General features: G+C 42.9%; 1 protein-coding gene across 1 annotated transcript in view; it reads left to right on the forward strand.

Annotated features, from left to right (window-relative positions):
* LOC147027393 (disco-interacting protein 2 homolog C-like) overlaps positions 1-25,331 on the forward strand; it is a 220,336-nt gene that overhangs the window by 81,286 nt on the left and 113,719 nt on the right. The window contains exon 2 of the mRNA XM_085876123.1: positions 11,066-11,137. Coding sequence (XP_085732249.1) covers positions 11,066-11,137 — 72 coding nt within the window. The remainder of the gene's footprint in view (positions 1-11,065; positions 11,138-25,331) is intronic.

Raw genomic sequence — 25,331 nt, forward strand, 5'->3', positions numbered from 1 at the left:
CCTTTCTGATCTTCGATCCCTCCTGTTCTCCATGCATTACGACAGATGTGCATTTGTAGATCGGAATGTCCATCTCAGCACCAATGCATACACATGCTTTCAATTTATCCTTTTGCTAATCGAGATCTTGTGTTTGTGGGTTTGTACGATGAACCGTTTTGTTTCTTTGTTACATCTGCCTCATAAGGTGGACAGTGGTTATGTATGCACCCCTGTTTGTCTGTCTGTCTGTCTGTTTGTTTGCTTGTGAGCGGTATATCTCAAAAGGTTGTGGACGGATTCAGAGGAATATTGGTGGGCGGGTTGGGAGTTTTGTCGCAGCAGCATTTTGCCAAGTTAGATGTGCGGGTTGGTCGGTCGCGGTTGGAATAAAGGATTGACTCAGTTTCTGAAGAACGCTTCGGATGTCTTTTCCTTCCACAAGAAAGTGCTACAAGAATGAACTGATTCGATTTCGGTGAAGATTCGGATCTGGATCCAGATACGAGAATTTTAAAGTGATTCTTCATTATTGAGAGATCAGGCCAAAATAATATGCAGTATATCATGATATCCCAAAACGTTGTGGACGAATTATTACAAAACTTGGTGGATGAGTTTGGTGGGTGACAAGAACAAGCTGATTAGATTTTGGAGGTACGGATGCAGATCCGGCCTATCATTGGGATACAAAACATAAACTGTTTAGCGTGGCGAAGGTATGTGCTCTAACACATGCCGTCCTAGTTTGTTTGTTTTCTTTGTTTGTAAGTTTTTTGTTTTAAATAAATATCGGGATGAGAACTGTAAATGTGTGATGCATGTGGACACCTTGTTTGTATTTACCACTGCAGGTGCTTTGTAATTCACAAAATACTGTGACGGTGAGCGGTTATAGTGTATAAGAAATCTAATTACTTAGAATTATTTAAAATGAATTTATCATGTGTGTTTTTATTTATTTATTCCAACATGAATCATAACTCATGGCAGAAAATAATCTGATCACAGGTGTTGATGTGCCGATTTCCTTATCTTGTTTGTAATTGTCCTGTCATTGACAATCATGGAAATGTTCCTGAACGTTCGAATCCATAAAATTGTAAATGTAGAACTCATGCTTCAAGCTCCCTGATGAAACGATCTCTTGCGTCTGAAGGTCGTGCACCTTTGAGGCAACATCGGCGCAAGAGAAGACTCATGGTTAAAGCCGCTCACCCTGAGCAGTGAGTGTTTCATTACCCCCCTTGTCCCATTGGAGATCTCTGCTGACTGATCATTGTCTTAGCTTGTGGGTGGAGATTGGACACTTGGACTTAATCCATCACATGCAGCACTATGAGCAGCCCACTGTCACCAAAATGTTTATCTCTCTCCAGATATCGTACATGTTCCCACATCAATACTGGATTGGTATTGGGACCATTATATTGGTTTCACCAGAGGGGACTATAGGTTTCCTCTCTGTCTGCACATCTGTCTGTCCCACCTGTAGTTTTTCAAACTTTTATTCCTCTACCCTTTGGCATATTCAACTGAAACTTGGTACATGGCTTTTTCATGAGAAATTGCAGAACAAGTTCGAGTTTCAAGGTGTTTTGTCAATTTTTCAGAGTTATGCCCTTTTAGACTTAGAAAATATCACATATTATACATGGGTCAGTGATCATCTCCCCTGACTCCACCCCAATCAAATGATACACCACCACTGCATGGAGCGGCACAGATTGACAGGCATCAGGCCTGGGTCTTGGTCCATGACCCAATGCAATTGGAATGATCCCAGGTCATTCTAAGGTGCGATATATGTACGTAAGCCATATTATGTTTTTGCTTCATGTATGTACATCGGGTTATTTTTATTATTTTCTCCACGGAACGCACCATTTTACACCGCCCAAATAATCAAGCTTTCTTTGGGACTGGTAGGGGAGTTGTATGGCAAAACATTTCTCACTCTTGTTATTCATAATTTATCAAAACGATTTGGATAGTGGAGTTAAAATTCAGCTTTCCAAATGAACAGAGAACAAAGCTTGGAGGTAAGGCACTTTATATCAGAGAATGTAGGGTGAAGGGGTAGAGTGGAGGGGGGGGGGGTGGTCAGATCAGGAAAGTCGAGATACTTGAATACATTAGTGGATGTAGTTTAACATAAATATATCTAAAGTTCTCAGAATGGATAACAATAATGAAAATCGAGATTATATAATAATAGTCAGTCATGTGGAGGGTGTGACACAGGAGAAGGATCTGGAGGAACGATGGTGATGGGAGCGGGCGGGGGGGGATAGCAGAGAGCACATTGGTAAAAGGTTTAGGTTGTATTTGCCGAGGAATAGATTATACATCAGAGGAGGTAGTTTTAACACTATATAGCAATTTTAGTGAGACCTCCTCTCGAATATTATGCACGGTTTTGGTCACCACATTTGAGGATGGACAGACGTAGCTGCCATGGAGAGGGTTCAATGTAGGGTTACTCGAATGATTCCAGGCGAAGCTATGAGGATCTGCTGAAGGAGACGGGACTTTATACATGAGAAAGGAGGCAGTTGTGAGGAGATATGATAGACATGTTTCAGATAATGAAAGGTGAAGATAAATTCTTCAACAGAGTGGACAGTGATGGGACCAGGAGCCATAGCGTGAGAGTAAAGAGGAGAGTTAAGACGGTAGCAAGGCAGGGGGTCTTTTACTCAGAGAGTAGTCGATGCATGGAACGGTCCCCCTGGAAATGTAGTAGCAGCAGAAACTGTAGATCAATATAAATTGGCATTAGATAGCTACTGTACCTGGATGCATTGCAGATAGTGGTGAACTGGGGTATTGGCAGGAGTTGAAGGTAGTGCTGGTGTGTGGATGGGTGATGGTGTCTGGTCAAATGAAAGACCAAACACTACATTGGAATCATCCATCAGAAGGAACCCGAATGAGTGAAGAACAAAGATGGAGTCGTGCAAGCATACGGTCCAATATGGTGTGTACGTTTCCATGAGTGACGTGGTCTTCCTCCGTGTCTCTCACCATTTTTCGGTTGACTTGTAATTGTGAGTTTTGGAACTTTTGAATCGTCCACTCTGCTCCAGTCTGTTGGAGACGGTGGTCACATATTGTAATACTGATTGGTTCGTAGTTTATTCTTTGGTTCATGTCACTATTTGTTATTCTATCCCTGAGATAGATATTAATATACAATATTTTGTGCAGACAACGTTGATGACATCAGTTTCCTTGTCACAAACATCAGCAGTAGAATAGATTTGTAAAAATTAAAAAGGAATTTTAATCCACACATGGATTTTCTTCTTCTGCCATCTTGTATTGACGTTTGCAAATGTGCTTCCAGATCTTCCGATTTGTTGATCGATTGATTGATTTTTCAATTCTTCCGTCCCTTGTGATTCGGTAACTGAATCAATCTATATTTCCAATAGGGTTTTGTTTGTTTGTGGTTTTTTTTTGTTGTTTTTTTTTTTTAACAAGACTTTCCATTTTCATCACTTTTGATTGATCATCATTAATGATCAGGCCACAGGGTTTTGCTTTTTCAAAACTTTGTTTGGCCTTGACTGCATCATGTGATCATCATTCTCCAACAGGAGATCTATATCATCGTCGAATTCCATGTTAGCCAGGTTGTCATCTTCTATCCCAGCAATGCCAACCCTTCCGATTTCATCGGGAGGCTTCCGAAAATTCACCCAAACTCCCGCCCTTACGATCACTATCCTTATCTTCCCGAAATTTTGATATTTTTGCACTGTTCACTAATCAGAATGTACTAGTATGAGAATTGAATGAAAAGCATCGTCTGCTTAGTATGAGAATTGAATGAAAAGCATCGTCTGCTACGTATAGCATGTGGTAACTCCATAACGTTCGCTGCTACCAAATTGTACGTAAAAAATTGCAAATTCAAATGAGGAGCAGCAAAACATTGGGTCTGGATCTCGCTTATGCGATCATGCACTGAGATTTAGTGCATGCGGTATGTGTGCAATACAGTGCATGCGGTATGTATGCACAGTGTATATGCATGCGATACGCTCACTGCATGCAGCTGGGCCCCGTACCAGCCCGGCGGTCGCGACCACCGTGCGGTGTTTAACAGCCGCTAGAGTTCTACGAGTCGCGCTGCAGCTGTGGAACATCGACTTCGAAGTTACCGATGCTTCAAGCCCTCGATGTTGATTACGAAATGGCAGAAAAGAAGCTTACGAAGACCAAGAAATGGTCTCAGAAGTACAAGACCGAATACAGTCTCCAATACCCGTGTATTCGAAAGTCTGAAAGAGGAATTCATCATGCGTATTGTACAGTATGCAGCGTTGATATTTCAGTTGAGCACGGAGGTCGCGATGATATTCGGAAGCACGTTGGAAGCAAACGGCACACATTGCAAAGGAGAGATCTTCGAGCACGAGTACCGGTACACTTCTGAATTATTTCACCAAACAAGGGACAAGCGAGGAAGAGGATGTTACCCGAGCGGAACTTCTCTTTAGTGGATTTATTGTGGAACATAACTTGCCCATATCATTCTCAGATCATGCTGGACCTCTATTTCAAAAGATGTTTCCAGATTCAAAAGTTGCTTCAAAGTATGGATGTGCAAGAACAAAAACTTCAGCAATAATTGGGGAGTTGTCAAATGTTACTGCTTCATCTATTGCCGATATTGCTCGACTAGCTCCATTTAGCCTAGCTACAGACGGTAGCAATGACAGTGGTGAGGCCCAGCTATATCCTGTCCTGATTTCGTACTATGACAACAGTGCTGGGATTGTGAAGCAAGGTTTGCTAGGTTTGCCTGCGTGCAAACAAGATTCCACTGGAGAAAACATTTTCAAACTGCTTGATCATGAGTTCAGTGACAGGAAAATTCCGTGGGGAAATTGTGTTTCCTTTTGTGCTGATAATGCCTCTGTCATGGTGGGCAAGCACAAAGGAGTCGCTGCTTATATCCACAAACAAAATCCAGAGTGCTACATCATGGGATGCCCTTGCCATATGATGCACAATACGGCCACGAAGGCGGCTCAGGCCTTACCCATTGAATTAGATGACTTTCTCATCGATATTTACTACTACTTGGACAAAAGTAGTAAACGCGTCAAAGGAGTGAAAGCACTGCAAGAATTCTGTGATGCCCCGACACACAAGATTCTGAAGCATGTCGCAACAAGGTGGCTGTCCCTTGGTCAGTGCCTGGACAGGCTGATTGAACAGTGGGAGCCACTTCGCCTCTTCTTCAAAGAAGAAGTACGAAGAAAAATGCAACCAACTGTAGCCAAGACTCTAACAACGAGCAAGAAGGACGGCACTGTATCTACTGCCAGTACTGGCACTGCAGGATCAAGCACTAGTGGAGCAGCATTCACCACTACCACTGCAGTATCTGCTGCGAAGAAGACAGCAGGGACAGCACCAAAACCAATGCTGAGAGCAGGTAGCATCACCGGCCCTTCATCACGTTCATCTACAAAGCAGATCCCTTCAGAGTCGAGAAAGACTGTGATAGTCCCATCTACAGGCAAAGAAGGACCCAAGTTAAGTTCTGCTTTTGCCAAATCACTTGATAGAAGCTCAGCAAAACCTTCGAATCAGAGGTCTTCTTCCTTGGCTGCACCTACCTCAAGCTCTCTCCTCAAACGTAAAATTGGATCTGGTACTACGAGTCTGACCTCTTCTGCTGGCAGTAAACGCAAGTGTGATCGCCCTGCGGCTAAGTGTACTACGAGTTCTACAACTAAAAGCGCATCTTCCTCAAACACTGTGCAGGAATCTAGAGAAAAACGTGTCAACAGGATGTTCTTGTCTCCACAAACAAAACTCTATCGTTTCTTCCTTCGATATGCTAACAAGCTTTTTGAGAAGGGGAATCTTCTGCTCCAAAGAGACGAACCCTGTATTCATCTCCTGCACGGAGAATTGAATGGTCTTCTGAAAGATATCTTCTTACGGTTTTTGAAACCATCGGTGTCATCGGTTGCTCTGGTAAATGTACCCTTCTCTGACAGAAATCATCAGAAGAATGATGAGGACCTCATGATTGGGAACGATGCCAAACTGAATATAAGGGAACAAAGGAGTCTCAAGAAATCCACCTTCACTCTGAGTGAGTCAGACATCCAAGGTTTCTTCAGTGCAGTTCGCTCATATTATGTGAAAGCCTGCAATTACATCTTCAAAACCTGGCCGCTAGATGATGAATTAGCCAAGCATGCTCAGGTGCTGGATGTTAAGCTACACCAAGAAGTGGGGTTTGACTGTGTGGAGTTTTTCATCAAGAAATTCCCCTGTCTGTTCAGTGGCGGTGATAGTGACATAGACAGTCTTGAGAGTGAATTCGCTCACTACCAGGCAGACGCCTCCATAGCTACAATTGCTACTGAGACAGTGAGAGTGGATGAGCAGTGGCATCGGATTTCACAGCTCACAGATCCCTGCACTGGTGCCAAGAAGTATCCTAATTTGAGCAAAGTGATGAAGGGAATCTTGGTCATTCCTCATTCGAACGCATCATGTGAGCGGGCACTCAGTCTTGTACGGAAGAATCATACTGAATTTCGTCCCAATTTGAGTGTCAAAACCCTGGAAGCTCTCTTAATTGAAAAACTAGCTCATAGCACCCCTTGCTACCAGAGAGAATACAGCAAAGACATAATCAGAAGGGCTAAAGGAGCCACACAGCTGTCACTCAGCAAAGCTGCCATGGAAAAAGCAAGCAGCAGTAGTACCAGCCAGTAAGGTAAGAAAAATATTGCTTCTTTTGTGCTTTTTGTTAATCTTTGATTGTCCCCTAACTTACTAATATTAACATACATGTAACATTAAAAAGTGCACAATTTTCCCCTTTTTTTGTTCAAAAAGTGGGAATTCTTAACATGTTAAATGCTCCAAAATAGGGCTCAGAGGGCACTAGAGAGCGTCTAGAACCCCAGAGCTTCCAGGGCCCTAAGGCGGGCCCTGGACCCTGCCGCAAGGGTCGAGCGCTCCGCGCTCGAGATGTGCGCTTCGCGCACATTATTTGGTGTCGGTTGCAAATCCTCCCTAATTCTGATTTCCAAAAGTTGGCATCTCTGCTATCCTCACGGAATACCAAATTGATGCCTGGTGTCGGATTCATGGTTAGGGTAGTGGGCTTGGGATCTGAGGATCCTGAGTTCAAATCCCACTCAGCTGTTGAATTAATGCCAGGTGGGGTTGACTCTGCCTGGCATCCTTCCGAGGTCGGCAAAATGAGTGCCAGCTTGCTGGTATCCTCTGTCAGAGTGGCGGCCCATCCAGATTTGTGTTCAATTGCCAAGGAGACTGCTTAGGTAGCACCAATGCTCTGCACAGAGTATGGTCCCAATGGATGGAATATCAAATTTTTGGTTTTAATCCACAGCACGTTTCATTACAAAATGGATAATTATTAAAAATGATATCGGGAAGTACCCTTGTATTTGAAGAGTTCAGGTTGTTCACCATTTGTTTGAACATGCTGCTTAGGTCCTCTGTGAAGATGTTGTCCGATGTTGATGATTCCCTTTGGAATTCCGTATGAGCATGTGATTTTCATAAATCCGATCTATTAACACGATGGAATGCTATCGATACGGATGAGCGAGCTGTTTAATGGCTCGATCTCCATCCATACACGAACGTTGTTTTTTGTTTGCTTTTTGCATACAGAGTCGAGGCTTGTGGAAAAGCTGGTACACTGAATGGATCAGTACATACCAGGATAAAAGGAACAGAAGAGGGGGGGACTAACAGTGGAGTTGAAGGCCAGGACAGAGCCAGACTTTTACAAACGATGGGTGTCGGGAGGAATGGGGGGCAGGAGAGGATGCATGGGTGGATGAGATGGACACAGAAGGAAACTCCCAGGTGGGAAAACTGGAAATGTGGAAGGAAGAGAGATTGGGCTGGTGGGGGTGTGGGGGTTAGCGAGGGTAGAAAAGATCATGGTGTTGGATTGGGCATGATTTGAGATGATGGTGCACAGTCGTCTTGAAGACCTGGAGGGAAGAAGGAGATTGAGGTGAATGTGGAAGTTGATTTCACAGGTGGGGGGAAAAAATGAGGAGCAAATGAGTGGAGGTGAGCAATGATCCTGGATTTTGGGAGTTCTCCCAAAGGTGGTTTATGGCCACATGTGACCAACAGAAACTTGGAGGGGGCGGGGAGAGGAGAATCCACGGAAAGAACAAAGGGTGCAAGATCAGAAGACAGAGACCACCGACTCGCCTGCGATGGCAAAGTGATAGGCCCTTGGCTCACCTTTGTCGTGGGAGATTCCAAGATCTTGAAGGTTGTGATTTCCACGGGCAAGGTGTGAGGCAAGGGCAGCAGCATGCGCGTACGGGCCTCCAAAAACAGCACACTTTACCTGGTCTTGTGTTTAATAAAGAGAGTTAAAAGAGACAATTGCCGCATTATCAACTGAAATTGTAAAATTACTGAAACAAGATGAGTAAAAGTCTCTCATTTGGTTTGTATTCAGGGCGACATGACAGTTGGAATTTAGCACAAACCATCACTGGTAAAGCCAGTTCAAACTTTGCAAATCAATAATCGTTGGCAACGACATCCAAGAAAAAGGCAATTCAGTAATGGTCTCATTGGAGCGACAGCATGTTTTTCAAGGAAGCAATTATACAAAGTACTTCACTTTTACGATACATCACGGCCATTTTAATGCCATTTGGAGTGAGGACTCTGCCCTGTTGGCATAACCTTCCTGCGGCAGGTACACACACCCGTCTCGAAAATTGATTTCTGGAATCGGTGACATGGCTGCGCATATCGGACTCCATGTTACAAAAACGGTCGCAGAGAGGACGCTGTCCTTTATGACATTTGAAATTGATGAAAGATGACAACGTTTTGGATTTAATGGGACTGATGTACACAATGAAAAATGGGGAACATTGGTTCAGAAGGAAGCCACTCGGCGCATCATGCTTGCGTTACACCAACACCTTATATTGGACCGCACGTTTGTATGACTTTTGCATGACCTATCACTTTGTCATCACAGGCAGGGGTCTCTGTCTTCTGGTCTTGTACCCTCTGTTCTTTCTTTGCATTGCCCCCCCTCCCGTTTCTGTTGGTTACACATGGCCACCATAAACCCCCCTTTGGGAAAACTCTCAACATTGAGGATCACTGCTCACCTCCACTCATTTGTTCCTCTCTTTTTTCCCCACCTGTGGAATCAACTTCCACATTCCCTTCAATCTCATTCTTCTCTCCAGGTCTTTAAGACAGCTATTCACCACCATCTCAGATCATCCCACATCCAAAACCGTCATCTTTTCTACCCCCGTTAACACCGCACCCCCTCCAAACAGCTCTTACCAAATTTGCAGTTTTTCCTTTGTAAGAATTTGCTTCTGTATTCATCTTGTTCACCCCATGCATCTTTACCTTTCATTCCTCCACAAAACCCTTACTTGTCCAAGCTTCCCTCCATTTTATCCCTCAATCCTGCTGTGTTGGTCTTTACCGCCCTTCTTTCGACTGTTCCAATTTTATTCTGTTGCGTCCTGATCCATTCTGTGAAGAACAAGCGGATTAGATCTTGGTTCAGATCCAGCCCATCAGTGGGATACAGAATGTAAACTTTTCAGCCTGGTGGAGGTACGTGCTCCACCGAGTGCCGTTCTGCTTTGGTATGTTTTGCCAAGTGTCGCTCTTTGAGCGATTTTTCCTCTGTTTGTTTGTCTGAGAGCAGGATATCTGAAAAAGTTATGGACGGATTCAGACAACCTTTGGGGGACGGGTTGTGTGTGTGACGATGACAATTTTTTTTCTATTTTGGTGAAGATCGAGATACGGATCCAGACACGAGGATTTTTCAAGTAATTCTTCACCGTTCGTTGAGAACTAAGCCCAAAACCGATAGATAGCACGATATCTCAAAAAGTTATTGACGGATTTGGACAAAACGTGGTGGACACGGTGGCTGTGTGACGAGGAGGAATCAATTCGATTTTGGTGAAGATCCGTATCTGGATCCGAGAATTTCTTCAGTGATTCTTCATAATTGAGATGGGTCCAAAAACGATATATAGCATGATATCTCAAAAAATTGTTGACAATTTATAACAAAATTAGGTGGATGAGTTGGTTAAGTGGTGAGAATAACTTGATTAGATTTTGGTTCAGGTCTGGATCCAGATCCGGCCTATCAGTGGAATGCAAAACGGAAACTGTTCAGCCTGCTGGAGGTATGTGCTCCATCGAGTGCCTTCTAGTTTTATTTATTTTAATAATAATAATTTAATAGCTTGTACAAGCTACACCTACTCAATGAAACTTTATCCATCCATCCATTGGGACCATACTCTGTGCAGAGCGTTGGTGCTGCCTAAGCAGTCTCCTTGGCGATTGGGCACAATCCTGGACGGGTTGCCACTCCGACACAGGATACCAGCAAGCTTGCACTCATTTTGCTGACCTCGGAAGGATGACAGGCAGAGTCAACCCTACTTTGTATTAATTCAACATCTGGGGGGGGGGGGGGATTTGAACTCAGGATCCAAGGATCCCAAGCCCACCACCCTAACCATTAAGCCAACATGGGCATATGAAACTTTATGGTGTGCATGATGTTGGTTTCCTTTAGTTATTTGATGTTTTTGAATTATTTGAATTTTTCAGTCCAACGGATTTAAACTCAGTCGTAGTGATTTTACTAATTTTAAAGGACTTTAATGAATGAACCATTCACTAGCTTTTTGCTTTTAACCTTGGTGCGCTCTTAGCTTTGTGGTGTGTGCACTTGCCATCACGGTTAATGCAGCACTTCTGCTTCCATTGTGCACCGCCATCATGTGGTCACAGCACAGACAATAGTGAGAAATCGATATGCCGCTCAGGGAGGCAGCAGTGTGGTTTGGGTGAAGATGGCAAGCATGGAGCAAATAGCAATCTTCCTTCGCCATAACGTACAGCTTACCTGTCGCACCAAATAGAATTCTGCCTTGGCCGTTTACACTTGATCAACACCCCTCCTCATCTTCTTCCTCCCTCCCCTGTCATTACGTGTGCACCATTCTTCATTCTTGGCACTGTTTATTGCTTGCAGGGGACATTACGCAGAAAGGCTACGAGAAGAAGAAGACCAAACTTCTTGCACCGTACCTGCACCAAGGCCCAGGTATGTCATCTCGGCCTTGCCAATAATAAGTGTAGTAGTGTTGGCTGTATTACCATGGCATAAGTGCTTCGATTTTGACTCTACCCAGTATGCACTAGGGTGTACACACAGGCCTCATGGCATTGTAAATCCTAGGTATTTCATTTAGGTTTGTACATACATATCAATGTGCTTCTAAAGTCCAAGCTTTGATTTGCCCTATTCATGTGGCAGACTAAGAGCTGATACATAATTCCCACCATTTCATCATATGGTTAGAGTGGTGACTTTTGGGTGAATAGTCTGGACTGGCATCTCATGTATTGTGGGTTGAAATCAACCAGAAGACAGTAACATTATGAGTTTGGATTCTAATCTTCAGAAGAACTGCGATGTCACGATTGGATTGTCTTAAAAACCTAGCTTGCCTCATTTACAACTTTCAGGGTGGGGTCACCTGGTCTGGTTTAAACATGACGTTGGTCCACATATTCCCTTGTTTCTGATATCTCTGATGTACCATACTCTTCACACAGTGTCGGTTCCGCCGAGGCAGCTTCCTGAGCAAGGGTTATGCTGGGTGGTTTGCCATTGCCTTGCCAGCAGTCATTCGGCACCATGAACACGTTACAAATTCCTGCCCGGAGATAGCTTGCCAACTTTTTGCGAAGGACACCGTGTGATCTTTAACATCCACCATCTAATGCCGGCAGATGGGCCTCCCAGTTTCACATCCATTAGAGGGACGGCACACACGTTTATGGATCACCCTGTCTGTTAAACACTAGTATGACAGTTTATAGCTGGGTCGGGATTCGACACTGATGTGCATACCTCTCGCCCATCCTGCCAGCCCCATTCCCTTGTTTCGAGGGAGTGATTATTGATGACGATGGGCTTTACCTTTCTCTTGTATTTTATACTTGAATAATAATTAATGATTGATGATAAAGAGTATTGATTTGTTTTATTTGATAGTTTTATACTGAGTGTTTTGTCGCAGGTGTAGGATAGTTCCACATCAAAGATAAAAGTATTATAATAATGGATCTATAGTAACTCAACAAAGCAAATGGGGGAAAAAGATTTTTGAACAACTCAGCTTCCCCATTATCAGGATTTGTGCCAATGTCAAACTCTGTCTGCTGGCATCCCATGGGAGTGATTTGGGGGGGGGGGGGAGTAGAGATTTCTCAATGACCCCGCTGACTGCGGAGAGAAGTGGCATTGCAGGAACCCATTGTGCCCCAGGCGGGTGTGTCACAGCTGTGTTTGAAGTTCAGACTGGTGTTGTTAATGTGTGTGGTGTTTGTTGGTTTGTGTGATACTTGTGTAACATATGAGACTTTTAGACCCTTATGAAAGGCTTAGGAAAGGTTCCAGACTTTAGTCATGGTGGTACCTTGTCAAGTCTGTCTCTGATGCCTGCTCCCCCTTCATCCCATCACTCGCTTCAATTGGCTGCACTGCAGAATCTGCAGCAGATAAAGCACAATCTCCAAACTCTTTACTTCCAAATCTTGTGTACCCAAACTCATCCCACTCAGTCCATTAGATGGTGGGACTTTGGAGTAAGATGGGGACAGTGTCCTTCCCACCCGAGAAGGTGGAGAGAGTCCTGTCCGGCCTTGACCCTGCTTCAGCGATGGGTCCATGTTCTCAAATCGTGCTCCACCATTCTTGCTTCCCTTCCCTATTCACCATCTGCTCCACCATCTGCCCTATTCAGTCTGTCCTCCGTTGGCTTCCTCTCCTCTGCATGGAAGTCGGCAAACATCACTCCCATCCACGAGAATGGTACAAGAACAGACCCTTCCAACTATAGGCCAGTGAACTTTCTTTCAATTCAAAGCAAAGTCATGGAATCCATCCTTGGTTCTGATGTCATCTTTCCTGTTTTCAAACTGTCTGATCTCTGACTATCAGTATGGATTCTGGCCCAGTCACTAAACTCTGGACATGCTTCTGCTCCTCTTTCAGAAATAGATGGAGACCCTCAACCTCAAACGACGTTAGTACTGTCTCATTGGACATATTTCTTGCATTTGACACAGTCCGGCATCCTGCTTTGCTTGTCAAGCTTTCTGGTTGTGGCAGAGAAAGCCTTCATTCCTGGATTTCTTACTTCCTCCACTTACGGAGTCATTGTGTTGTCATCAATGGAACCCTCTCCTCCCCTCTCCCGGTGGAGGCTGGAGTTCCTCAAGGCCGTTTTGGGGGCCTAGTCTTGTTCCATCGATTGTTGCAGTGCTTTGAGAGAGAAAATTAAAAAAATATATATTTTTCCTTCAATCCAATATGGCTGTCAAACCATGTGACCTATCAACTATTCATCAACACCCTGGTATCCTCAACGCTTGGGGAACGTGTGTGTGAAGTTCCCCTCAATCTGTCCAACCGTTCTGGAGAAAATTGTGAGAGGTTTTTGGGTAAATCCAATATGGCTGCCAAACCATGTGACCGATGACATAATATGTGGGGAACTTTTTATTTCTCATGGATAGGTGGTCATACCTCTAAAGTTTCGGCTCAATCTGTTCAGCTGTTTCGGAGAAGAAGTTTTTTTTAGGTTTTCTTTTGGAAAAAAATGGCTGCCAAACGACGTCAATGATCTCGTCATCAATTTTTTTTTTCTTTTTTTCCTGTTGACCAATTTATTCCAGATGGCCCTGAAAATTTTTCATACGAATCGGATGTGGTGTTCTTTGTATGCAATTATGACCTCATAACAAAGGCACCTATGACGTCATTAAAAATATTACACTATTTCCCATGTGGAAGACTTGGCATGTGCCAAGTTAAAAAACACAAAAATACCACAGAGCGGTTTCAGAGATACAGAGGTCCAATGTTTCTCCTTTTTTCCAACATGGCTGCCACACCACATGACCTATGACGTAACTATCACTACAACATTCTACATGAGTCGTCGCTCCTGTGGTGAAAATTTTGTGTCAATCCGACAAGCGGTTGTAGAGCAAAGGGAATAACAAAATATAGACATGAACGTACGTACGTTCCACTTCGCGACCGATTGCGTAACCGTGCTTTTCACTTCGTGAGTGTGGGCTAATTTGTAAGAAAGTTGGAAAGGAAAGAAAAGAGAGAAAGGTGTGCAGAAAAGCGAGCGAGCGAATGAGCGAAGGATGGAATCTGTTATCTATGATCTGGTTCTCAGTGAGAGAACTGTGATCTCAATCTTACTACATTCTCCCCAATGTGCTAATCTGTCCAATCAAAATGTCTCTGTGAATCTCCCAGAATTTCTCTGCAAATCTGCTGTCTTGTCTTTTATTGACTCCTCCCCTCCCCCCAATCTTGTGGCTTACAGCCCCCCCCTACTAATGGTCCGGAGTGGCGGGAGTGGTCAGGGCCCCCATTTGGTGGTGATTGGCTGGGTCTCTGCTTTCTGCCCAGCAACATAGTTGGCAGAAGGGGACTTTTGCTGGGGGAGGGGAGGGGCAATACTCACTCTCTATTTCCTTGATCATCCACTGGAAGAGGTTCAGTCTCTTGAGCTTTTAGGCTTCACCATCAACCACGACCCTTACTGGACCTACGACATAGCAAAGTTGGCCTCCAAAGCTCGCTCCGTTCTCCGTCGACCCAAGTATTTCCTTGGAAAACCACAGCGACTCACAGTCCATGAGGTCTTTGTCCACAGCTCAGTGAAGTATTGCTCTGCACTATGGGCTGGTTCTTCAGCATCACCTCTGTCTCTCTGTCTCTCTGTCCTCCAACCCTCCCCAGCAACTGCAGGATGCACACCTTCTTCCAGTAACCCCTCTTGGTTAAACTTCCAAAATCCAGGCTGACTGCACACCTCAACTCTTTTATTCCTCGCTTCTTCCGTGTATGGAACTGCCTTCCAGAGTCTGTTCTGTCCCACCCTTCCCTCCAGAACTTCAAGCAGGTCATACACCGCCACCTCATGTCATCCACCATACTGAACCATGATCTTTATTCGCCACATTAACCCTTCCCAACCCAAAGCTTGCTGATTTTGCTTGCTGATTTCAGTGTTTCTTTCTCTTTCTCTTTCCTCTTCCTCTTTTTTTTTTAATTTCTCTATCATCTTCTTCTTCTCCATATTCTCCTCTCCCCCCCCTTCTCCCCCTCTTTCCCCCCTTCAGCCTCCTGTGCCCCTCTTCCCTTCCTACCCCTACCCCTCTCTCTCTCTTTTCATTTATCCCCTTGCTGGTTGTACCCAATTGTTTCCCTGCTACCCCACTGTCGATTTAACCTTGCTCTTCCATGAGCCTCGTTCTTGTCTTGAAAACTAGGCCGTGGCAAATTGTGAATGACGATTCTCGCCTGTTCCTGTATGTTTTCGATGTGGGAAAGTGTTTCGTTTTCCACGGTGGATATTTATATAGTACCTGTCCAGTTAAATGTCCGCTCCACACTGTGGGTGGACAATTCACTTTTGCCCCTATTTTTAGGGCCTTCGGTGTTGAAAAAGTCTTTAATTCCCTCCAAGCCTTGTGTGGTTATTCCTCACTTCATTTTAAATCCTTAATTCATTCGTTTGGAATTGCTCATTCATTTTGGGGTGGTAACACATATGGTAGTTCAGCAGGCAGCTATGGGTAAAGCAAATGGGGTTTTTGGTTGTATAAGGAAGGGGATCATTTCTCAATCGAAAGAGGAGGTGTTAACATTGTACAGGAATTTAGTGAGTGCCACATCTAGAATATTGTCTGCAGTTTTTGTCACCACAACTCAGGATGGACATAGATGCCATAGAGAGGGTTCAGCATAGGGCTACTGGATTGATTCAGGGCCTAGCTCGACTTGGCTATGAGGAGCGGCTGAAGGAGACGGGGCTTTATTCACTAGAAAGGAGGCGATTACGAGGAGATATGATGGAGATGTTTCAGATTATGAAAGGTGGAGATAAAATAAGTGTCTGAATTATTCAGCAGAGTAGACAGTGATAGGACCCTGAGAGTAAAGAAGAGGAGAGTTAAGATGGTAGTAAGGCAGGGGACTTTCACTCAGAGAGTAGTTATTGCATGGAATAGTCTCCTTGGAAAAGGTAGTGGCAGCAGAAACAGTCGATAAGTTTAAATTGGAATTAGATAGGTACCTGGAAGTTATGGTGATGGAGGTGTATGGGGATGTTGATAAGACTCTTCGGTAGTTTGAGCATTGATGGGCAATTGTGAACATGTGTACGGAGTCCTGTTGGTGGGGGTCTCATCAAGGGGGGTTGTGTGGTTGATGTGTGTTTATAACGAAGTCCATACCCCCTTCCCTGAAGGGGTGGGGGAGGGATAAATACAAAAACTACAAAAAAACCCTAATATAGAAATATATTTTTATTTTCACATATATATATATATATATATATATATATATATATATATATATATATATATATATATATATATATATGTATGTATGTTGTTGTTCGTCTTCCGGCTGCTCCCGTTAGGGGTCGCCACAGCGGATCATCCATTATGATCCGCATACTGATTTGGCATAGGTTTTACGCCGGATGCCCTTCCTGACGCAACCCTGGTCGCCTCTTACGACACAGGGATAAGGATTGGGTTTCGCCATGATTCTGGGCTGCCCTACACCCTCTCATAGCGCGGCCCTGCGCAGAGCCCCCGTCCTCAAGCGATCCTCCAACCCAAGCTTCCGAGTCGCCGGATTACAGTAGCACTATGCCCGGGTTTTTCACATACATACATACATACATAGATACATACATACATACATACATACATACATACATACATATATATATATATATATATATATATATATATATATATATATATATATATTACATATAAAAACACATGATTAAAAAACAAAATAATAAAATTTTCATTTTCTTCTTTGATCTTGTGTTGATAAATTGTTGTGGTGTTGATGTCGCACAGGCATGATGGGCCGAATGGTCTCCACCTGCGTCTGATTTCCTTGTGTTTCCTTGTTTTTGTTTATACTCCCTCATTCCTTTTTTATATTCCTTCATTCCTTTGTTTATAATCCTTCATTCCTTTGTTTATAATGTCTCATTCCTTCATTTATAATCTCATTCCTTCGTTTATAATCCTACATTCCTTCCTTTGTAATCCCTCATTCCTTCATTTGGAATCCTTCCTACATATGTATATTTAATCCTTCATCCCTCGGTTTTTGGTGTAATCTTTACTCCCATCATTCCTTAACAGGCCGTCATGGAATTTCCTTTGTTCCCATCATTCCAAGTGAATGATGTTTTTGTCGGAATGTCTATTTGATTTTCTACCTTCGGGGTACCACTGTATTGTTGCGGGCCGGGTATCGGCTGCGAGCACAACCACTAGGTGGAGCAGTAGGGTCGACTCGACTGAACACCCAAAATCTAGATCGTACCTTTCGGAAAACTCCGAGGGGACGGGTCCCTTACCGGACCGTGAATCGTCAATAATTCCACCACGTGGTACAGGGTTATTTGCCAAACTTCAAAACACCTAGACCCACGTGGTGAGCTACCTAGTATTCACACCCTCAACGGCACTCGTACGGTACGAGCCGTATGCACGCTCGAACCGTGCGTAACCCGAGCGGATGGTTACCGAGATCCGTCGGTCCAAACGTACATCTAAGGCAACAACGGCCCTTCCTAATCACCCAACACGCACCGTGTTAAACCAATGGAGAAAACACAAAAAAACGAGCTGAAATATTCAACAAATGGATATCTATTTACAATAGGTGGGGAAGGGAAAACACAGAGCAGAATTAACACCGAATATAAAGAAATGAAATCATGTACAGCACAAGCACTTAACCAATTCCTACTTACAGATGGGCCACACACAGACGCACATCCAAAATGGTCTTTATTATCCCTTCAGCTCGGAGGGAAGTTGAGCTGAGGGATGAGAACGTGGCAGGCTACCTGTCCGCGAGCGTGCGGCTCAACGTCCGCACCTTCCCGGAGCACCAGTCGGCGAAGAACGGACCAGGGCAGCCAGATGCAGACCACACCCGTGACGAGATGAGCCGAGAACCAGAGCACGCCAGCGACGAGATGCGTTTCGCCCAGCCTTGGGAGATGCGTTTTGAACGGGCATGAATTCTTCCTCCCCGCTTGAGCAGATCCGTCGCAATTATATTTGCTCTCCTTTCCTTTTATTGCTCTCGGGCATGGTCCGCTCATTGTGGCCCGCTCTCATTGGGTGGGACACGACGCATTCCCTTATTTGGCACGCAGCCAAGTGAACCGGTTCATGACCATATTCGGGAATGGAATTCCATCCCTGAACGAATTCCGAACACGCCCGTCGCCCGCATACCAGCGAGCGCACGGAGAATGCCGGGAGCAGAGGGTTGTCACTGTGAGAGCGAAGATGGCGTTGTTGTTGTACTTGTAGATGTAGTAGCCGTAGTTGTTGTGAGTCATGTAAAAACCCTAATTATCAAGATAACTCACAGCGCATGTGCATTTATTCATCCATTAAACGAAGGACTGGGACCCTAACGAAAAAACACATACTTACCAATATAACTGTTCTATAGGACCTGTATGTTGAGTGCTCATGGCTTCCAGATTCGTAATAGTATTTCCCCCAACCCGGAAAAACCATCCTTTCTTGAGCGAGAGTTAAGATTGCAATGTCTCTGCTATGAATATGTCAAGAAATTAATAATGATATTTGCCTTGCCCCTTATAAAGGGGAGAGAGGATGAAGAAGAAGAAGAATTGGTATTAATAGGATATCCAAATTGTCCTTAATCGTCACATGATGATTATGATGTCACAGCCAGTTACTTAATTTTATTATTTTACATTGTCGAAGTCATGCACATTTTAAGCTCATGGAAGGGTTTATGGTTTGTTTGGTATATATGGTTTAGGCCTCGTGGAAGAGCTAGAACAGAGTGGAAGGGGGGAAACACCTAGAGGAGAGGGGAGAGAGAGAGCGGGGAGAGAGAGAGAGAGAGAGAGAGAGAGAGAGAGAGAGAGAGAGAGAGAGAGAGAGAGAGAGAGAGAGAGAGAGAGAGAGAGAGAGAGAGAGAGAGAGAGAGAGAGAGAGAGAGAGAGAGAGAGAGAGAGAGAGAGAGAGAGAGAGAGAGAGAGACAGAGAGAGAGAGAGAGAGAGAGAGAGAGAGAGACAGAGAGAGAGAGAGAGAGAGAGATATAGATAGATAGATAGATAGATGTAGAGAGATAGAGATATAGATATGGAGATAGAGATATGGATATAGAGATATAGATATGGATATAGAGATATAGATATGGATATAGAGATATAGATATGGATATAGAGATATAGATATGGATATAGAGATATAGATATGGAGATATCGATATGGAGATATCGATATGGAGATATCGATATGGAGATGTAGAGATATGGAGATGTAGAGATATGGAGATGTAGAGATATGGAGATGTAGAGATATGGAGATGTAGAGATATGGAGATGTAGAGATATGGAGATGTAGAGATATGGAGATGTAGAGATATGGAGATGTAGAGATATGGAGATGTAGAGATATATAGATGTAGAGATATATAGATGTAGAGATATATAGATGTAGAGATATATAGATGTAGAGATATATAGATGTTGAGATATATAGATGTTGAGATATAGATGTAGAGATATAGATGTAGAGATATGGAGATGTAGAGATATGGAGATGTAGAGATATATAGATGTAGAGATATATAGATGTAGAGATATATAGATGTAGAGATATATAGATGTAGAGATATATAGATGTTGAGATATAGATGTAGAGATATAGATGTAGAGATATAGATGCAGAGATATAGATGTAGAGATATAGATGTAGAGATATAGATGTAGAGATATAGATGTAGAGATATAGATGTAGAGATATAGATGTAGAGATATAGATGTAGAGATATAGATGTAGAGATATAGATGTAGAGATATAGATGTAGAGATATAGATGTAGAGATATAGATGTAGAGATATAGATGTAGAGATATAGATGTAGAGATATAGATGTAGAGATATAGATGTAGAGATATAGATGTAGAGATATAGATGTAGAGATATAGATGTAGAGATATAGATGTAGAGATATAGATGTAGAGATATAGATGTAGAGATATAGATGTAGAGATATAGATGTAGAGATATAGATGTAGAGATATAGATGTAGAGATATAGATGTAGAGATATAGATGTAGAGATATAGATGTAGAGATATAGATGTAGAGATATAGATGTAGAGATATAGATGTAGAGATATAGATGTAGAGATATAGATGTAGAGATATAGATGTAGAGATATAGATGTAGAGATATAGATGTAGAGATATAGATGTAGAGATATAGATGTAGAGATATAGATGTAGAGATATAGATGTAGAGATATAGATGTAGAGATATAGATGTAGAGATATAGATGTAGAGATATAGATGTAGAGATATAGATGTAGAGATATAGATGTAGAGATATAGATGTAGAGATATAGATGTAGAGATATAGATGTAGAGATATAGATGTAGAGATATAGATGTAGAGAGATAGATGTAGAGAGATAGATGTAGAGAGATAGATGTAGAGAGATAGATGTAGAGAGATAGATGTAGAGAGATAGATATAGAGATAGATATCGATATTGATATAGAGATCGATATTGATCTAGAGATCGATATTGATCTAGAGATCGATATTGATCTAGAGATCGATATTGATCTAGAGATAGATATTGATAAAGATATAGAGATAGATATTGATATAGAGATAGATCGAGAGATATAGATATAGAGATAGATCGAGAGATATAGATATAGAGATAGATCCAGAGATATAGATATAGAGATAGATCGAGAGATATAGATATAGAGATAGATCGAGAGATATAGATCCAGAGATATAGATATAGAGATAGATCGAGAGATATAGATATAGAGATAGATCTAGAAGAGAATGACACGTGGGGGTGAAGAAGCAACACACAAGCTGAACGAATCACAGCAAGAAGGGGGAGGCTGTTATTAAAACACAGAAGGAATAAACCGACTGGCAGCTAACAAACGAAAAGTGGTGAAGGAAAGAGGAGAAAATCACATTCACCTGGAAAATGGGGGAGGGGGGAGGGTTCTTGGGAATGGGGTCGTTTGGGGTAGAAGAGATCATGAGTATGGTTGGGGGATGACCTGAAGTTGTGGTTAACAGGTATCTCAAAGCCCTGGAGGGAAGAATGGGACTGAACAGGCTGTGGAAGGTGGTTCCACAGGTGAGAGACAAGAGAAACAAATGAGTGAAGGTGAACAGTGAGCCTGGGTTTTGGGAGTTGAACAAGAAGGGGGGTTACTGTACTGGCAGACCATGTGTGTGCCCTGCAGAAACCTGGGAGGAACAGAGCCAAGGGAGGGGAGAGGGTGCAAGGCCAAAAAGGTGGTGGTATATTACAGGTGAGGTAACCAACCTGTTGGCCTGTCCTCGTGATATAGCCTCGAGGTACACACACTCACCTCTGAGCTCTCCAGCCTGAGTTTGAATCCTGACCAAGGTAAAAGCCTCCATCCTGGTTTTTTGCATGTTAGGGTGATGCATCATCGTATCAAGTATGGACGGGACCGTCCCTCGGATGGACTGGACGTTGAGCCAGATCTTCGTCGTCCTTCGTGACGAATTATCGCCGGCACTCTGAACAAATTACGAATTCCCGTCCAAACTCTCACACTTGGTGAGACTCTCACACAGTTTGCCAATGTCCCCAGCGTGAGTTGAGGGAGGCTTTGGTGCTGCAGTCAACTGAAAACAGGTTGATGATTATTATGATGAAGAAGAAGAATATCCATTGTTTGAGGATTTGATTCTTTCTTTTTTTTTCCACTCATTTTCTGCATCACAATAAAGTAATTACTACTAATAATAAAAATAATGTACTAATATTAATACATCTCCCCCCTTGCTGTGTGTGTGTGTGTGTGTGTGTGTGTGTGTGTGTGTGTGTGTGTGTGTGTGTGTGTGTGTGTGTGTGTGTGTGTGTGTGTGTGTGTGTGTGTGTGTGTGTGTGTTTGCCCCTTCCTTTGTACACATATTGCCCCCTGTCATTTCGCTCCTCCATGAGCCTCGACTTGTTACTTTATATAAAGAAATGCATCGGTCCTCACTCACCAGTTATTTAATTACCCTTTCGTGTTATGCACGACCCTTGGCACAGCTCCGTGCTGCTGAATGTCTGACATTACCTTACCTGTGTGTTCACCCACCATCATTGATTGTTCCTTTGCCATTTTGATGACTGCGCACACTCCCTCCCACATAAGTGTGAGTACATTTGGGTGCATTTTGGATTGTGCACTCTGAAAAATGTATCGATTACATGAATAGGGAAACCTTTCCTTTCCCTAACAATCACATCTTCGTTAACATCCAGCGCAGGTCAGTGTAATGCTGATGTGGTGCGATACCATCTTTGTTATGTATGTGGTTACACCGCAACTAATCTTGGAGGAAGACCTTGCAAGTCGATAAGTCATTCTGAAAGTGTGTGTGTCTGTCTGTCTGTCTGTCTGTCTGTCTACCCTTGGGATCTAGTCTGTACTTTGCCATTGATGTGTTTACCCAAGTTTGGACCTGACGACATAGTCACTGTCTCCCCCCCCCTACCCATTGTCCCCCTGTCCCCCTCTGACTGTAGCCTTGGAATGGCTCCAACAATTCTAATGAGGTTTCTAGCGATGGCGCAGCCTTTCTGACCACCGTTAATTTTGTGGTCACACCATTAAACGGTTGCCAATGATGTTTGTCATTCGAATGGTTTTTATTGTACAGTATATACAAGATCGAGGCTCATGGAAGAGTAAGGCAATGTGGGGCTGATAAATGGACACGAGCAAGGGAATGCATGCATGCAGAGGGAGGGAGAGACAGACAGACAGACAGACATATATATATATATATATATATATATATATATATATATATATATATATATATATATGTATATATTTATATATCTCCATCTATATGATCTTGGTTTGTATTTGTCTTGTCGAACAATCACATACATACTTTGAGATTGGTCCATGAACTGATGGTGATCGTTTTCATGACGTTTTATCACCTTTCTCCTTGTGAGCACAACGGGTTCGTGTCCCCGATGAACCGCATGGTTCCAGTGAATGTGCGTTGTGAAGGATTCCAAATTATGAAATGGATAGCTGTTTCTCTGCAGGGAAGTTTTCCAATACTTGTAAATAATAAACCGGAAAACCTTCCTTGTATTGCAACACGTGAGCCAGATTGAGGGTAAGGTAACGGGACATCGGGGCGATGGTACAAAGCCTTCGTCCCGAGGAGACATTATTTATTGAATGAGCATCATCTTGAACCCACTTTGTGTTCTGCTTGTGGTGTGATGAGCAAAGTTACCTTGTGATCTGCAACTGCAGTCACCATTTTCCACGTGGCAATCCCATGCGATCATGCTCGAGGTGAGTGTTGTGAGGTGTCAGGAAGTCTGCTTTCCATGGAAAAACTAAAATATAAACATCACATTTGGAATAAAAATATTTTCACTCAGAAATCTGTTACACGACTGTTGATGTGGCGAAAAGTGATTTGCTCTGCCACCAAAGGTAAACGGTGGTTTTGTTTTCACTCCTGTTTGTCTGTCTGTCTGTCTGTCTGTCTGTCTGTCTGTCTGACCGTGATGCATTCCATCGTTACTTATCCAATCTCAACCAAAATTGCCAGGGAGACAAAGGACCACACGACCGAGGTTGTAGCGACTTCATTTCACCCCCTCCACAAGGGTTTTTTCCGCCTTAGTGAAATCCATGTTAAGGTGTATATTCATGTTAAGATAGCTAATCGAGGCATTTTTCCAAGGTCACTTCTAATAATAAAACTAATAAATAACACCACTAATGATTACAAAATGATATTAATATTAATAATATCCCTCCTCCCCAATGGGATTTTCCTCTTTGGACAAATGCTATGTTAATGTGTATAAATAGCTTATAATGACATTTCATGGAGCACCCCTACTCGAAGCAAACAAATAAATTATAAACCACAAAACATGTATGATTACCTTTTTAAACATTTGTTAGTGCTGTTTAACACTAAACTGAAAGAAAACTGTTGGAATCCCGACATGATGACATCATGATCATGCCTTATCTCGTGCTGTTGCTTTTGTGTTCATTCTTTGAACGAATTACTGTTAGAGTGAAAATGTAAGAGTAATTATTGCAATGTCATGAAGGAATCAATGTGGATGAAGGGATAGAAAAGTATTTTGAGATATCCAGACCTCTGTGATATAAGCTAAAATTTTTCTCAGGGTGCAACAGAATTTTCAACAGAAAATGTATCTCGTAGTGGTGGAGGGACCTTTGGAACTAGAGATCACGCACGTCCGTCAGGCTGAATAGTTTAAGGTTTGTATCCCACTGATAAGGCAGGATCTGGATCCGGACTTCAACCAAAATCAAATTGGCTTGTTCGTGTCACCTACCCAACGTGTCCACCATGTTTTGTCATAATCCGTCCACAATGTTTTGAGATATTGTGCTACGTATCGTTATTTCCCTATCACTCAATGGTGACGAATTGCTTAAAAAAATTTGAGTATCCGTTTCTGCATCTTCACCAAAATGTAATCAATTCTTCCTTGTCGCACCTCCACCTGTCCACCAACTTCCATGTGAATCCGTCCCCACCTTTTTGAGATATCCTGCTCGCAGACAGACAGACAAACAAACAAACAAATACAACAACCAAGAAAGATGTCGTGCATAGCACGATACTTGTGAAATCCAAATAAACAATAGTTGCCATGGAAACAGCAATTTTGTAATTATGAAAATTTGAGCTATCAAGTGTTTTACATGATGGAATGTTGTGCATCACCAATTTAGTTGAAACATTTTGTAATTGCTGCCTAATATGTTTTACATGTTTTGGATGGCCTTGACCTTGACTGATTTTGACCAGATTTTATACACACACACACACACACACACACACACACACACACACACACACACACACACACACACACACACACCCACACACACACACACACACTCACACTCACTCACACTCACACTCACACTCACACTCACACTCACACTCACACTCACACTCACACTCACACTCACACTCACACTCACACTCACACTCTCACACACACTCTCACACACACTCTCACACACACTCTTACACACACTCTCTCACACACACACACTCTCACACACACTCTTAC

The sequence above is a fragment of the Eptatretus burgeri genome, chromosome 4 (assembly GCF_056783735.1).
Source record: "Eptatretus burgeri isolate ZD-2024b chromosome 4, Ebu_testis_v1, whole genome shotgun sequence".
Taxonomy (NCBI): Eukaryota; Metazoa; Chordata; class Myxini; order Myxiniformes; family Myxinidae; genus Eptatretus; species Eptatretus burgeri.